Genomic DNA, 17,362 nt, shown 5'->3' on the forward strand with positions numbered 1-17,362 from the left:
ATCTTGATGGTAGTCCTAGCAAAAAGGATATGGTCCGAATTAGCTATGGAAAATGAACCATCCTCTCACAGGCAGACATGGCTTCTTCAGGTGAGGGATAAAGCATACTATCAAAATAGTCTGACAAAAGATGTACTGATGCTTTAGCTTCCTAGGCTGTCAATTTCCTACCTTTCTGAAGAATTCTGAAACAAACTCATTTTAAGAAACCCCAAACAACACACGGCACAAACAATCAAGGAAACTCTTCCTTTTTTCCTGTTTTTTCTTTTCAATTGACAAGTCAAGAAATGGGATTAGGTTAAGACATAAAAGAATTATGATAAGAGAACATAAAGATCAAGTAAGAAAATAAGAGACTTAAAGCACAAAAACGTATCCCCAAATAGCCCCATGTATTTAAAAGAAAAAAACAAAGCCAAAATATAATAGCTAATGTTGCAGGGATAGTTACAGCATCCAAGGCTTCTCCTGTACAGTAATTCTAATTTATGGAAGGTAGCCTGACAAATGACATTCTTTTCCTTACACTGGTAAAGTATCTCAGCAATCTACAACAAAAGACCTGATTTTACCAGGTTTTATTTCTCATGCAAAATTCTTCATTACTATTATTATTCCACTTCTGTTATTCAGTGTTTGTCTTCCTAGTGTGTCTAGGCAGGTAACTTATATGACAAAAAAAACAGGTTAAGTCTCTGATTGTTAAAACTTGAAACATTTCCAAGACCCTCTGAGATGTTCTTGTGATGAATGGCACAAACTAGAGTAGCTCTCAAATTAGCAGATAACTAGTTGTGTAGACAAAGACAAAAATTCAAAATTAGAAAAAAAAGGACAAAAGCCTTACTTGCTTCAAAATGCATTAATAGTTCTAATAAGGATTAAAAAAATCATCCCAATTAGCAGATGAACAGCTACCAAGAATCCCTACCTACCCACCTCTTCTTTTCATATTTTAATTTAAGTTTCAATCTTTGAAAAGCATTATAATTGGAAAGTATACAGATCCAGGTAAAAGATTTTGTCTGGAGGCTTATATGACTTTTTCTATGACATCAAGCAAGCAACTTCACTAACACATTAACAAAAGGTATCATCAGGGTGTTTCTCTGCACCTTGATCTTGGTTTGAGAGTCCTCAGTTATGTATAAAGATCAAGAAGATGGATTTTAATCTAGTGATAGAGGCAATGTGTACACCTATCATTACAACTCCTCCGAGGAATCTTGCAAAATTGCCTACTATAATTTCCCCATCTTTCTTATTATATTCTTACAAGGCTGCTCTTATTTCTCCGCCTTCTTTCACCTTCTGCCTTTCTTACTTTCACTGCTTCACTTTGCTTTGTATTCTTATCCATTATCTCATTCCCTACAGTGCATATCTGGTTTGAAGGGACCAAAGTTAAGCTTTCAACCACAGGTACAACCATTTTTCCTTTCCTCTTGGATTTCTAAGTGTTTCTAACACGATATTTACAATTGCTGATGGACACATTCTTTTGGCAACTTCCATGTCACTTACTTGCTCCTGTCAAAGTATACTAATGATGCTTCTCAGCTAGACTTAATATCTGCACTTTATTCTCAGTCTCATGGACATTTATTCTCTCTTAAAACTAATATATCTTGCTCTTTGTTTTAATTCTTAATTCCGCTGTTTTATGCTTGGGTTCTTTTACTTGTCTTACAATTTTTAAAATGTGGTCTTCTCAAGATTATCTTCAGACATTTCCCACATTTCTCATAATTTCAAAATGTTCCACCCTAACCTTCTTCTGAATTTTATTTCTGGGCTATCTCATCCATAAAAGCTAAAAAAATACTAATTTCTCTACTTCACACTGTGCATACAGACCCAAAATTCAGTATTTTTCAAAGCCTTGGAGAGTGAGAAGCTCATTGCATCTGAAGTACCACAAGGCATTGTAACAACATTTTATGGATCCCTTTGGACATAACCATTAATTCTAGTCTGTAATCTAGACTTAGCTTAGACCTTTTTCCCTATCTGCATAACTCAGCTCTGCTGCTTACTCTGTCTGCACAGTACCTTTAAGAAGTTTCTTACCAATCCATTCAACCTCTTGACCATGTCATAATCACTTACATCTAAACATCCCAATACTGTTCTCTCTGCTCTTGGAAAATGAAGGCTTGACATATTAATACTGATTCAGCAGGCTGCTGGAGAGGTGGTTTTTCTTACAACCTACAACCCTGCTCTTGTTATCTTTCTCTCTCCTCCTCCAGGTAAGTTGCAAGTTCCAAATGCTTCACAACAGTTCACATCCCTATTTTTTACCTCTCATTCAATATTGAAAGGACAAGTCCCTTCTTTAATCAGCCCTAATGTCAGTCTACATATTCCACTTAACTTTTCAAGCAAGCACCTGTACAACTTTCTGTCCACAACATTCACAAACTTACTCCATTATCCTTGAAACTGTTTTTTAAAATAGCACCTAAGAAACTGAGAAGAGGCTCTTGTGCCTCCAACTCTGCCTCTCATGCTGACTTCAGCAATCCTTGTCATCCTTCTTCAACATCTCTCTGGTCTTGGATCACAGATTCACAAGATGCCTTTTCTCTCTGTGTTTATAAAGTATCTGGTGCAACAATCCATGATTAAACCTCATCACATTAACATGGTAATATAAAAGAAGAAAAAAGCCACCACACCAAACTATGGGCCTCTTCAAACTTTAGATAGGCTATGATTCCATGATCCTATCTAGGTTTTCCTGCCTAAAAGTTCCTTTAAAAAGTGCCTTATAAAATTACACATTTGCCTTATTCTTTTATTCTAAGAACATATTTTGTCTCTCTTATTTTGTACAACATATTTAGCTAAAATTCAGATGGGAACATTACAGCTTTGTCTTCAAAACTAACAGTCCTGACACTTACACATTTGCTGCATATCAAAAGCTACTAAGTTTTTGGGACATAATTAATGCACTGCATGTAAATACAACTGTTGTAGAATAAATCTTTTCATTCTGTAGACACATCACATTCAGCACAATTGTGGCTATTTATTTAAAACAAGTGAGAATATCTTGTACAAAAAAGACATTAATTAAAAAATGCCAGTGGTGTTTTTGAGTATGCCTTTTCACATCCCTCCTCTACCTACATCCATACATTCTAAATCACCTTTATTTGGAAACTGACTCATGTTTTTAGCAAGGGCCATAAAGAACATTCAGAAAAAAAAAAAAAAGTTCTGAAATTCTAATTCAGAATGATACGGTATAAAAAAATACATAATTTCAAAGCGCAAGACAGCACAAGCACATGTGACACAACTGTACTGACAGGATCAGACTTGTGTAAAAATATGTAGGAAAAGACCAGTTTCTTGCTCTATGGAATACAGTCTACCCATGGGGAGGATAATCAAGGCAACCAGAAGAAAAAACCCAAGAATGTAAAGTGAACAAGGCAGGTCCAGAAGGACTGAATGGAGGAAAACTTAAAAACAGTAGAGAAGATATAGTTTACAGGTTTTTTAAATTCTCAGGGCAGAGGGGACCACAAGAAACATCCAAGATTTCAAAGTTCTGTATCAAGCCCACATATCTCAGAAAACTAATACATGAGTTTCAGAAAGATTCAAACACATTCACTGCTTAAGAAACTATCACTTCCCATGGAAAGATGTTCTAATGTATTATTATTATGTCAAATTTCTTTTTTTTTCTAGACTGAATTTGCCTAGCTTCCATTTCTGTATCTTGTTAGGTACTTGTAAACTAGATTAAAAACTGATCTTCTATTAACAATTTTTTTTTATTCACATGAGACTTTCAGATCAAAATCAATTCATTTCTTAATAATCAAATCACTTATTTGACAAGTAAATGGAGCTCTTTAACTCTCTTATTTCCAAACCCTGATTCACTTCTCTGCCCCTTTCCTGGACCTCATCCGTTTTCAGTATCCTTGGTTAATGTTTGTATAACTATTAACTGAATATTAATGAAATAAACAAAGACAACACTATAAACATAATTTTATCAAAATTTATAGTTTGTCATGGCAAAGATTGGTCTGAAGTGAAGGAGAGAACCTACTAAAAGTGTACTTAATGTACTTAATGACTGCCTCCTAATGTAGAGCCAAGGTAGACAAGGAAGAGTAGACTAAAGTACAATGGTAAAAACATAAACCAGGAAACAACATAGAACACGGCTGAAAAGATGGATACAAAAAAGGAATTGAACAAATAATCTTTGACCCTAACATCTCAAGGACATTTTCCTTTAAAGTCCTGGGCAGAAAGATCTATCCCTTCTCACATCAGTGGTCTCTCTCTAATCTTTTTGTGCAGCACAAGAGAGTACAAGAGGAACATTTCTACCAAGAGCAAGTTTTTTAAGCTAAGAGGAGACTATCATGAAATAGTCAAAGATCTGAGGAAGAATGATTTAAAATAATAGAATGCAATACTTTTATACCTTTTTTCCCTGTTATTCCAAACTCATAGATTTTTTTTAATAAAGCTTGATAACAAAATCCTCCTCCTTACATATTCTTATCTGGCCCCATAAAGAAGACAGACAAAGACATAATGCAATTTAAAATGTATTTTAATAAGTCAACACAACTAAGTGAAATAAACAAACAGGAGAGGCTTGGAACTTTGTGAAAGTCAGCTGGTATAGTTAAGTGGTATAAAAGATCGTTCAATTATTCCTCCAAAAGCTGAAATTGCACTCAACTGAAGAAAGAATTACAAACGTGCAAAAACCTAAATATAATAATAAAATCAGGCAGATCAAAAATAAATGAACACTTCCTTTTGTGCTAAGTCTGCCTGCCAGCTGATAATGGGGATAGAGAATGGGCACTCACAGAGGATAAAAACATTCCAGAGGTGAAATTAATTCTTTGCAACAGTGCAAAATATTCACTTCACTGCAGAAGAAACTGAAGGCATTTCAGTTTCTTTTTTGATGTATCTTCTGTAAAAGGCAGCCTTGTTTTAGAAACCTTGAGCCCTTCAAAGGTGTTAATGAGTATTCAGATAAGGGAAATCTGGGTAAGACAGCATGCCTCTGATTCCAACAAGCTATTGGCAAAGACCCTCACTATCAAAATTCTAGGAAAATAGACTGTTACTGAAGAAGAGTTCTGACATGGCTAAATAATAGAACAAAAGCCAGGGAACAGGGTAGTAGCAAATGCTCAATTCTCACAGTGGAGGGACATAATCAATGGAGTTCCCCTGGGACCTGTTCTAGTCAACATGTTTACAAGAGATGAGCATCAAGGTGGCAAAGTTTGCGGATGTTAAGAGGTCATTCAAGTTAGTAAGGAAAAGAGAAGACTGAAGGATTGCAGAAGGATGAAACTGAGTAACTGGACAATAAAATGACAGATGAAATTCAGTGTGGATAAATGCAAAGTGCACAACTGAAAAAATAATTCTCACTTGATATAGAAAATGAAGGTCTCCAAAATGACCATCACTAGAAAGTTCCTGATGTTGTGACAGACAGTGTCATGAAACTATTAGCTCTGTGCTCAACTGCAGTGAAAAAAGCAAATCACTGTTAGGCATTTTTAGAACGGGAACAAAAAGCGTAATTATTCCACTACATATACCTATTTATGCACACTTTGAATGCAGTACTGATCACAGTCATCTAAAAATAAGTAGACTGAAACTGAAAAAGATATAGAGCAGGGCAAGTATGATCAGAGGTGCAGAATGCTTTCCACCTGAGTTGAGTTTTCTGTGATAAAGAGCTACAGCTTCAGAATGGACATGAGCACACAAACAGCTCTTTCCACATATACATGAAGTGTTCAAATAAGTGAGCGGAAACCAGCAGCTTTTTCTTCCTAAACAGAGAGCAGGAAATGTTCCTTTTGGCAGCTTCATCCTTAACAACAGAACCTGTCATGCTAGTGCTACTTGAGGAGACTGGAAAAGTATTAGGAAGAAAGGGATTCCTTTAGGGTCGCCAAGGTGACAAACACAGCAAATTCAATAAAATATTTTCAAAAAGTTTGCATTTACCAACTCTCAGGTAGTTTTGATAAACGAAAACAGCGAGAGAGTTTTTAAGTCTGCCCATATTGATGGAACCTGCTATATGACCAGTTGAAATCAGGAAGGTTACGAAGTTGACATATTTGAAGAACACTGTGGTAAGGTAAAATATTCACCTTTGCAAATATAAAAAGGCAACTAATACAAGAACAGAATCAGGATAGTTCAGTGTTCTGAACTATCCTGATTGAGACCTCATCCACTGTTATACTGGATTCCATTTAGTATTTTGAAACACTTTTTTCATTATGGATTTAGTTCTGGAAACTTGTAACTGCATTACATTGGTAAGGAACACTAAAATCTCAAATAAAATTCAGCTTTATTCCTTTAAGCAGAAGGAATTGTCCTTTTTGGCTACATGGTCATTCATTCTTGATTTGGGTTCTAAAGATGACTGTGGAATGAATAAAGAGTATATGACACACTATCACTAATCAAACCAAAAGGTGCACTGCCACAAGCATTTCAGTTACTGGCTTGATGTCCTTGTTTACATCCTCATGTGAAATGGAATCTCTCTGAGGCAACTCTCAGCAAAACAATAGACTTGTCCACAGATAAAACTCCACAGGTCCCGATACCAGCAATTGGAACACAACTTTTGTTCTTTACAGATTTCCATGTTCTCAGACAAGGAAATCTGAAGGAAGAACAAATTTCTTAGTCAGTAGGACAGACTGAATCTGTTACCCTGCAGAATATATTGCAAGTCTTCCTCTTCAGAAAAGTTTTTCCATTTTGACATTTGTAATAACAAAAAATTTTCAAACTTCTACTACTCAAACAGCTGTTTTAGGAAGATTTCTCCTTTAAAACAAATAGAAGACAAGGAGCAGGGATTTCGTGACTTTGTTATTGCTAATTTAGTGATTGGTGGACATGTTAAAACAATATAAAACAATATAACACATGTCAAACCAGTAACAGCTGATGGTACAAAGACACATATGCTAAGTTATAGGGTAAACAATGCAATTCAAGGATATTTTCTGAGCTGTGAAAAAAAACCTGTCAAACCCATACATGGTATTAATACCCTTCACTTTGGCAAGACTAGTAACTTCGTGGTGTAACTGTACCTATATCTAGTAAACATAAGCAAGAAATCCTGAGCATATTCATGAAAAATAAAAATTAAATAGAATTGTATATCCACTGCAAAGTAAACTGTTTACTAAATATCGATTATTACATTATAACACATAATATGACAAACTGCCAATTTGGCTTACATTACATTGTATTTTTAAACAATAATCAAGACTTGGCAGAGGGCTAGATAAGTGCTCATTTACTGCATTTTGTATAAATCTAAATAAATAAATGTATAAATGTATGGCAGGTTGTCCTAATCTAACTTCTCTTGGCTGATACCAGATTGTTCATTTTTGCTCCATACAGGTTTTGGCATATTTTCCAAGCATCGACTTAAATACCCAGAACAGCCTCAAACTGACTCTCACACTGACAATCTCTGCTCCTGTCTGAGGAAAAGAGTGCAAGATCCTGACATAAGATGAAGGTGTTGTGAGAAGAGTCTATTCTGAATCATCTTTTACATGGAAAGAATCTTTTTAACTTTGCACTGGCCAACTGTGAAATTGCAAGACTGGACACTGCCTGAATTATTACAGGAAAGAAGACTCCTTCTCCAGATTAAATTGGTGTTGAGTAAGTCACTTACAGACATCACTACATTCATTTCTGCAAAATCTGATCAATGTAAAAGAAGTAACTGAACGACACTTTGCACGCCAGTGTTGCATTCTTCCCTCAAAAACACTACATTTTCTTCATTTTCTTGAGGGTTTTTTTCTCATTGTTTTTCCTCCCCATAACCATTATGTAACTATGGTTTTCACCTGCAGGAAAAGTGAATCAAGGTTACAGTAATATTTCAGACTTTACATCATTCTTTTAGTTCCCTCAAGGCATTAAGAAGGGATTCTATAACTTTGTTACTGTATCACATCATTATTGAATCTGAAGGACTGATCAATCCATTAGAGTCATTTGAATAGTCATTTTACAAAACTTTATACTGTTATAACAAATCTGCAAAAGCCTTAAGAATGCAGAATTAAAAATCAAGTGTTATAATGACTCTTATATTTTCATATAGTGCTTCATGTTATTTTGTAATTTAATTATTTTATTTATGCAAATAAGGCCTCAAATGCTATTGCACTCAAGAAGTTAAACACTTGACATTTTTACTCCTTAAAATGCAACATTTTATGACATCTAGATATGTTTATTAATTAGTGATTATTAACACCCAGTAAACAACATCACGTCTTGTAGAAACACAATCTTTCTTCACAGCATGAGGCTGAAATCTATTATTCACTGATTCCATATGCTGAAATACACTCAAATGATCACAAATGACCTTAAGCATTAGATAAATGTAAATGAGGACAGGGTAGAAAATGTGCTTTTTGATTGATATCTGAAAGATGAGGTTTAAGGTCTTGACAAGGGATGAAATCTGAAATCTCACACAAAGTATAGAACAACTGGAAATTTAAAAAAAATCTAAGCTTCTGGACGGACATACCACACAGCCTCTCCTCAGCAGAGTCTGAAGCTGCTTACAAGAGGTGTTCAGCCCATGGAACCTGAAAGACCATTTCTGGGACCCACATGGCCTTTGTCTACTTGGCAGGCTCTTATTAGGATGCAGAGATGTATCTTTAAGTTATATGCACACATACACACTCTAATGAAGGCAGAATTTTTCTAGCACTAAGTGCTCACTTTAACTTCTCTACATAGAATGGCTACATGGGCATAGGATTAAATGACGTGAATAATAGCCATTAAAACCATATGGGTTTAACCCTCTATGTGAGTAAGCTTATTCTGCATTAACACTTTACCTTCCTCGACCCTTCTTCAGCCTTACTTTTGTCAGTTTCAGAAGGACTGAGTGCCCTTCTGCAATGTGAGCCAAAAAAAAAAAAAAATTAGACACACAAATAAGGGTGTACTATTTGCTCTTAGGTAACAATTTTCTAATTCTTAACCTTATAACACAAATATGAAGTGCTTTATAATTTATTTTTAAAGTAATGCAAGAGATGAATACACTGTGCTTGGTTCTCATGCTCCCCATCTGTCCTTGCAGTGAAAACAAAATAATGATCACACAAACAGGATGACCAAAAAGTCTCCCATGGATGGTCCAATATCTACCTCAAGCGCAAATGGGATTTGTTGTCACCCTGAATTTTCCGAGCTATTTAAAATGAAATCTGCCAGAGATTTAGATACATTCATTACAAATATAATTTTCAGTACAAGGGATAGTGTTGACTCTGAAGCAGACAAATTTCAACCATGCACTAAATCACAGACTGAAGAGACATAGCATAAATTAAAAAAGATAAAAAGGAAAGAGAGGTTGTGTCACCAAGGTGAATCATACTGTATTTGCTAATTCTTTTTAATACTTTAAAATTTCTCTCTTGCATCACTTACCTACTTATATACCTGTGTGAGCATCAGTAACACAGGTCACACTTTCCCTTTTGCATACATTTCACATCTACATTAATACAAAAGTACATGCAAGAATCAGTAAAAAAGTTTAGTAGCATCTTACCAGCTTGACACTTTCTGAGCCTTAAATACTCCGGCGTTTTGGTTTCTTGTGATGATCTCATTTACATCTGTAGTATAATTGTTAAGAATTACCTACGAAACTAGAGCAATAATAAATAAATAATAATGTTTGTACTTCTTTAATCTGTGCTAAGAGTCAATCTTTTTTCAGAAGCATACATTTTATATTGCTACTCCAGCACATCAGCCACATATCTATGCTCTAGTTTCCTACCTCTATTTACTCTTTTATTTAAGGAATCTCTAGCCTTGTAGCTATAGAAGCAAGTGAAAGAAGACATCCCATACCTCAGATATTTAATGGCAACTATTTACAAATACAAGAATTACAGCCATGGAGAACAGAAATTTTTACAATCACTAAATGTCCAGTCTAGTTTGTGCTGCTTTTCACTTTTCACTGTTATCACTAAACCCAATGCTGTGATTTTGGAGGTTTATGTGTTTTAAGAACCTACCCACAAGAGACACAGCCTGGCTCTGTCTGGGTGAATCCAACACACAAGAGCACCTCAACCTATAGGCAAAGGAGTTTGTAGTCCATTTGCTTTCTTGAGAATGGTTTGAAACCACCTTAAAAGAGTGCAAAACAATAAATGCCTTTTATTCCTCTTAGATACCACAGCAGTACCTCAGCCTTGTGTCTCAGCTTCTTGTAGTTTGGAAGTTCAAGTCACAGATTCGGGTAGCCATTCAGGCAGATTAAAGCAAGGGCTATCAAAGAAAAGGTTCAGGGGAAACTGAGCCCAGTCATCTATGGCTGGAAAAATAATCATCGTGATCAAGCATTCTTGGTTAGTGAGAAGCCACTGGAAGGAAAAGGTGTAGCAAGTAAATGAAAACTATGAGAATATTATTTATTATTTAGTGTGAATCCATACATCCCTGAATGGTTCACTTTCAAATATAAATAATTATTTTAAACTGATATTTTTGGTAAAGATGTAAAAGATGCTTCTTTTTTATTTAAGGTACAGAAAATCTGATGGTAATTAGAACGATGTTTCTAAGTCCACAAAATATGTCAGATCTTTTGAAAGTGCTCTTACAAGAAAACTGAATACAAGAGTCAGGCTAATTTGAAATATCAGTGATATATCTTTTTCTTTGCTTTGATATATCTTTCTCTTTGCTTTGCTGAAATCACATAATTTGCCTTCCAAACAGAGTTGGTTATTTAAGAAAAGTTATTTCAGGAAAGTCTCTATCCAAACACTAGAAAAGACAACTGGCATTTTGTGAAGTAAAAACTAGAAATGGAATGACAGAAACCTGGTTTAAACAAAGCTCTGTAGTTTGGATGTGCCTTTTAAATAATTTCCATGATATGCAATGAGGAGCAGTAAATGAAGGGTCTATACCTGCGCAGCAAAGGAAGGCATAAATAACTCCATGAACAGATCTTGCTACTTTTAAATAGGGGCAGAAATAACATTGTTGATAAATTAGCTACACTGCACTTAAATTATATAACCGACCAAAACTATTAATAATGGTTATAAACATGTAAATACTAGATTTTTAAAATAATATAGGAGCCCATATCTTTGGGCATTCAGGCTAAACATGACCCTTCTAACCTAAACTTCGCTGGACTGTTGAAAGATCCCTACATTGTATTTTAATGGTCATTATAATGCACTGTAATGATATTTTGTATTATTGATGCCTTCAGACAGTAGTTCAAGTCACCAGTGCGTGGTGTGAAACAGCGCTAAGGCAGAAAGTACACAGCCTTTCTGAAATAGGAGACAATTTTTACTAAAATGAACCTCATCCTTGGATTTGGATACCTCAAAGTCAGTAAAGATGCTTCCAGTGTTTTGAGGAAATAAAATTTGATGTTCATGACTGACTTATGTCACAGATATAAGCTAAGTTGAAAAATTTGTATCTGAATGCATATCACCCAAAATTACAATGGGGGATGAATTTGATAACTTTGCCCATGTGTATCTTTATTATTCACTTGAAATAACTATAGTTTTAATCCTAATACTTTCCTTATTTAAATGATACTGAAAGAACTTAGATAAAACACACTAAATCAACAATAAAGTTCTGAACAAGGTGGCAAAAGGAGTAACATCTATCTTTGTCTTATTATTGATTTTGCAATAAATAAATAATAATGATATAAATGACCTACTGAATCAATTCAAACCTGCTCATGATAAACAAAAGGAGTTAAAGTGAAGTTTTTTAAGTGGTCTAGCAAGTCATAATACCCTTTTGAAAACCTCCATAAACATGATACGTAAGATCACTGATTAATACAAAACATAGCAATATATTTCACAATGAGAGGGTTAGAATGACAACAATTATGCAAAATTGATTCATTTGTAAATTTTTTTTAACTTCTAACATTTCAATAATGTATCCTAATATGAATATTGAAAACCTAGATAGTGAATACTTCATGTGGCAGTATGAAATGGAGACTAATAGGAAGCATGTCAAAAATTAAAAGAAAAATCAAATCCTCAAAAGCTTGAGATTTCACAAAGCAAAGCTGTTAGCTATGCTCACTGAATAGTGATAGCAACAACAAAAACAACAATAATTATGATGATGTTGATAATACAAAGGCAGATTCTCAGATGCAATGCACTATTGCCAGGTCGATTTTCAATTACATTTCACTGATGTATTCATTTGTTTCTTAATGTGCTCATCTTGCCCATTAAGAATAATTAGCAGGCTTGCTTGGTGATTTCCTGGCTTCTGACAGGGATTTTTTTTTCTTTTTTGTTGACAACCACTTTTACTTTTTGGAAAGTAATTTTTGGATATTATAGTATGACTGGCATGTAATTTAAGCTTCCTCAGAAATTTAAAGGGAAGATGTAAATAGTAATTTTAAAACAAGATTATTTTAATCTATAATACCTACATAAGAAACATAATACTAGACATTAACCATTCCTGAAGAGCAGAATCTAGAAAAGAAAACAGTATTTTATCGCACATTACCTTAATTTGGTACGCTAAACAATTAAAAAATACCATCAGCAATGATAAGAGCTAGGAAAAATATGTCATTTTTAGTCAGTGGCACTTGGGGTGAATGCTACTTCCAATTACACCTAAAATTCTATCCCAATTTCAGTGAGTCTGGTGGGGTTGAAACAAACATAAATTTAGCCTAAACTTCTATTATAGCAAGTCACTACAGAAAAGAGTGTAAAAGAAATTTATCATAAGACAGATCATAAAATTACTACTATAGTCCATAAACCATCTAAAATACAACAGAAATTTTATTATGTGCAGTTTTAAGAATACATTTCACCTACACAGTAAAGTTCTTAGCCTGCTGCACTTTGGCACCCTGCTAATATTAAGCCCATTGTAAAATCCAACACAATAAAAGCACTTTGAATGCTGAGCCTTCTGAGCACCAAATGTTAAAAAAGAAAAATAAATTCCTGTTAGAGCCATCCACCAATCGCTTCGCTGAAAGGGATTTAATGAGTGAATACAGATGAAGACCTCTTGTAAGACTTTTGGGAACAGAAGACATTTCTAAAACATATTGTGAAAAACTAAGGTGTGATAATTAGATAACATTAACAGTATCTTTTTCAGGAATAAAAGCACTTTTATTTGTTTAATTCCAATGACTGAGTGAATATTTTAGCACTCACCAATTTTCCTCATTATAAAAGACTTCTACATTTCAAAAAAGTTCAGGTATGTTTAGGGAATCTGCTATGCAAGACATTTGCTGAGTTGATGATTACTGAGCTCACCTGAAGCTTTTTGTGGGTAAAATGACCCTTTGTTAAATACCTGTTCTATACAACATGAGTTTGTTTTGTTAGGCTAGTTTTGAAACACTTCTTTTCTCCTACATTTTTTATCTTCACAATGACATAGAAGAAAGATTGGAAGAGGTGGTGCTGATTAAAATACAAAGAATAATGAATACTTCCTCCTCAAGACACAAGTCTAACACATGAGAATTTAACAAAATAAGAATCCTTGGAACACAGGTGAGAACTTGCCTTTTCAAGGAAAAAGAGCCTTTTAGCAGGCTTACTTCAAGTTTTAACAGATATGATCTAGGATTGACTGTTTTAACATGAAATTGTTCAAATGTTGTCAGCAATTGTAGTTACCTTAGTTACCTCTGACAAAGTCTTTTTTAAAGGTAATAGCTAATATTATTGCACTGAAATATCTCCTGTTTTAACAGGCATCAGCAACTGCAATTTATTTAAGCCACAGAGTAGTTTATTTTTTTTTACTAAGTACTCACTACGTTAGCTCTCAAATACATACAAAACTCAAAAAGAAATAATTCTGATGCTGCACTGGCCAAAACCTGAAAAATTAGCCTGCCTGAAAATGTAAATGGAAAGATTATCAAGGAACAAAAGCAAATAGATATCTTCCCTTTTTTTCCTCTCAGTTTCTAAGGGCTATTAGTATTCAGCATATATATCTGTTCTTGTTCTGTGCTGATATTTAATGTGGCCACAAATTATGCTCACTCATTCTCTTGCTTAACCCAAGTCCAGTTCAATTTTATGAACTATCTGTTCATATTAGAAGGGCATTAAAGCAATTTATTCTAATATCAGAAATACAATAAAATACTTTCTACAGGGGACAGAGGAGTTTTGCAATCTTACATCAAGAGAAATAATGATAAACTGGTAATTGATTAAGCCGACTAAATGGATAATTTGTAGGCAGTTATAACTTAGGAGCGGCAATGAAACATTTCAACATACACTGGAAAAGCTCTGAAAATATATGAATGCTGCGTATGTTTTTAGGGGCTAGTATCTGAAAGGAGGAAAAAACACCCCTAGCTCTTACGCAAAACAGATGCATGAAGGGGAGCTCATGATTTGATTCCCTGCTACAGCTCCTGTAATGTGCAGCACACACACACACCAATCTTCCAGCACTCAAACACGAGACAAATATTTACTACTGTACATGCACTACACCAACACGTGCATTTTTAATTAACAGAGAAAATGTGGCATTTATAATGGGGGAAGCTGCTGCTCTGTTCAAGATATTCCACATCTGTTTTTTAATTACTTATGTGGGGACTTTTCCTTAATATGCCCCATGCTGTGTGTCTTTATATCGATTGTTACTCAGCCAGTAAAAAGGAACGAACACAACAAACCAGTTTTCTATCTGAATAAGGATACTTTTGATGGCCTTTTCATTTCCATCAGTTAACAGAACTTCTTTGACATCTGCAGAAATAGCAACCTGAAAAAAAGAGCACAGCAAACAATGAGCAAATATGCTTGTCTGTGTGGAAGTGAAGACAGGAGTGACAAGCCTTCAGTATCATGCTTCCTCACCTATTTCTCTGTAACAATCTTCAATCTTTTTTCATTTTATGTCTGCATTATTTTAATCATTCAATCAAATCAGTCAATACTTTTATCATTCCATTTGCGGGAGCCTCTATCTTGCTATCATTCTGTTCCGTAATTGCATTGTGACAGCCGATGATGGTATTCTGAGAGGCTTTCATTTGCGGGCTTCTGTTTATCTAGTAGAGCCATCATACAAGGCTGTCACTCTGCCTTTCAGCTTGCTTCTGTCTGACTGCCTGATGCCCTTCATATAACTTTGCATTGCAGGCAGATGGCTTTGTAAGGGTAATTTTTTTGTGAGCTTTGACATGCTCGCACATTGGGCTGTAACCTCGACACATTGTATAAGAGCGACAGGTTTGTCAAATGCCAATCAGTGTAACAATATGCTTTTATTTGTAGAGACATAAAAACTTGTCTAATGCACTGCACTGCTACATAATATCTCCTGAATACATGACTCAGAACCCAGAGAATGGTGAACGACTCTCCTGAATGGCCAATCTAATTCAAAAGAATCTAATTACCGAGAGCTCTGGATCATGTTTGTTGGTGTAATAATGCAGGCAAAACATTAGCAGCTATATCATGGTGCTCCAACTGTGATTCGCCAGGCTATTCCTGTATCTTAGCAAATGGGACTATAATCTGAAAAAAAAAAAAAGCTTCGGCTATGGCAATGAAAGACAGACCGTACGTGGCCTGGAATGTCACAACAAAAGATATTGACTACACCGAGGTAAAATGTTTCTGCTCATCGAGGCAACCATAAAATCAATATGATACGAAAGCAAGTCAATCTAGAAGGTCTCAAGACTCTGCAGCTTGACCGCAGCTGAGGCTGTTGACAGTTCTCTGACCCAGCAGTTGGAGGCACTGGAACATTTTTCCTTTTGTTTCTTCCTCTGAATGGGATTGGAATTGAGAAAAGACCTACCATGAGCCCAGCCAAGCATGTCATGCCACCCCCTAGCTCACACACAGCAAGGTCCCTGAAAGAGAGAAAGGAAATGGTAGAACCCATACAAATTAGATGAAAATGGTCAGAGAGACATATATGTTACAAGAACAAATTGCCATCTGCAGTAAGAACTGAGCTACCAGGAAGTTGTAGAGACATGACTAGGCTACCTCATGTCGTTTTGCGTTTTAAAAATAATTATGAAATAGAAAAGTCACAAAGCAGGCAAATCAGTGGGGGTTCCCTCATTAGTGTTCAGTGCAACATTACCACCGCTGAGCTGAAAAATCTGAGAAGGTTCCCTTTTTTCCCTTGTCAATGGCTCTGTCTTTTAGAACTAAACTAGCTAGAGTAGCGAAAGATAATTGTTAGGAAAGGATAACAATGTTAATCCACATTCATTCTTGCAAAAACAGCTAGAGAAGTAAATGGGGAAATTAATATTATTTATATATCTCTCCATACAGTTATGCCTAAAAGCCTTTTTATATTAAAAAGAGAGAAGTTTTACAGCAAGCCGTATATCACAAAATAATTACACACGAAGAAATCTGATCCTTCAATTAGCACTTAAAACTGCAAGTGACCTACAAACAATGCTGTTATGAACAACGATGGGAACAGCAAACGGTTAAGCCTCAGAAAACTAAACGAAGTTAGTGTCAAGAGCCTAAACTGAGCCCGATCAAAGGGCTCAATACATGGTCTAAAAGGCTGCTTTTAACTTAGACCATACTGTGCTGTTATTAAGATGTGCATGTGAAATATAATTTGGCGCAGAGAGTGTGCCGGATGGGAGCTTGCAGGGGGAGCCATAAAGAATGTCCTCCAGAGCCATGGCCTGCCCCAGGAGGGGAGGAGGGAGAGATGCTGACCCTGCACTGAAACTGTGTGTGAAGCAGCGTCTGGGGCAAGGCAGAGCCTCAGTTTAGGAACATGCTGCTTTATAGCAAAATCTGTGGCAACTGTTACAGCTGGCAGGAGCATTCCCATTGAGACACTTCTTACAGGCAGAAAACAGAATTTTAACTTAACAGTTTGGTTGAATTTGGTTTTCGTTTTTTGTTTGGTTTTGGGGTTTTTTGGTTTTTTTTTTTTTTTTGGTTTGGTTTGGTTTGTTTTTGGGGGGAGTTTTTTGTGGGGTATTTTTTGTGGGTTGGGGTTTGTTGTGGTTGGTTTTGGGTTGTTTTTTTGTTGTTGGTTTTTTTTAGGGTTTTTTGGTTTTTTCGGGTTTTTTTTTCTTTTTTTTTTTTTTTTAGCTTTTTGGGGGGAGGGTAGGATGGTGGTTTTTTTGGGTTTTGGGGGGCGTTTTTGGTTGGTTTATTTTGGTGCACGTTTTCTTCTCCCCTGA

General features: G+C 35.4%; 1 protein-coding gene across 1 annotated transcript in view; it reads right to left on the reverse strand.

The window, feature by feature from the left end:
* The window catches only part of CAMKMT (calmodulin-lysine N-methyltransferase), a 213,159-nt gene that overhangs the window by 25,069 nt on the left and 170,728 nt on the right, over nucleotides 1-17,362 (reverse strand). The window contains 3 exon segments of the mRNA XM_066316078.1: nucleotides 9,677-9,743; nucleotides 14,874-14,937; nucleotides 15,988-16,042. Of these exon segments, the coding sequence (XP_066172175.1) occupies nucleotides 9,677-9,743; nucleotides 14,874-14,937; nucleotides 15,988-16,042 (186 nt within the window).

This window comes from Sylvia atricapilla, chromosome 3, assembly GCF_009819655.1.
Source record: "Sylvia atricapilla isolate bSylAtr1 chromosome 3, bSylAtr1.pri, whole genome shotgun sequence".
NCBI lineage: Eukaryota > Metazoa > Chordata > Aves > Passeriformes > Sylviidae > Sylvia > Sylvia atricapilla.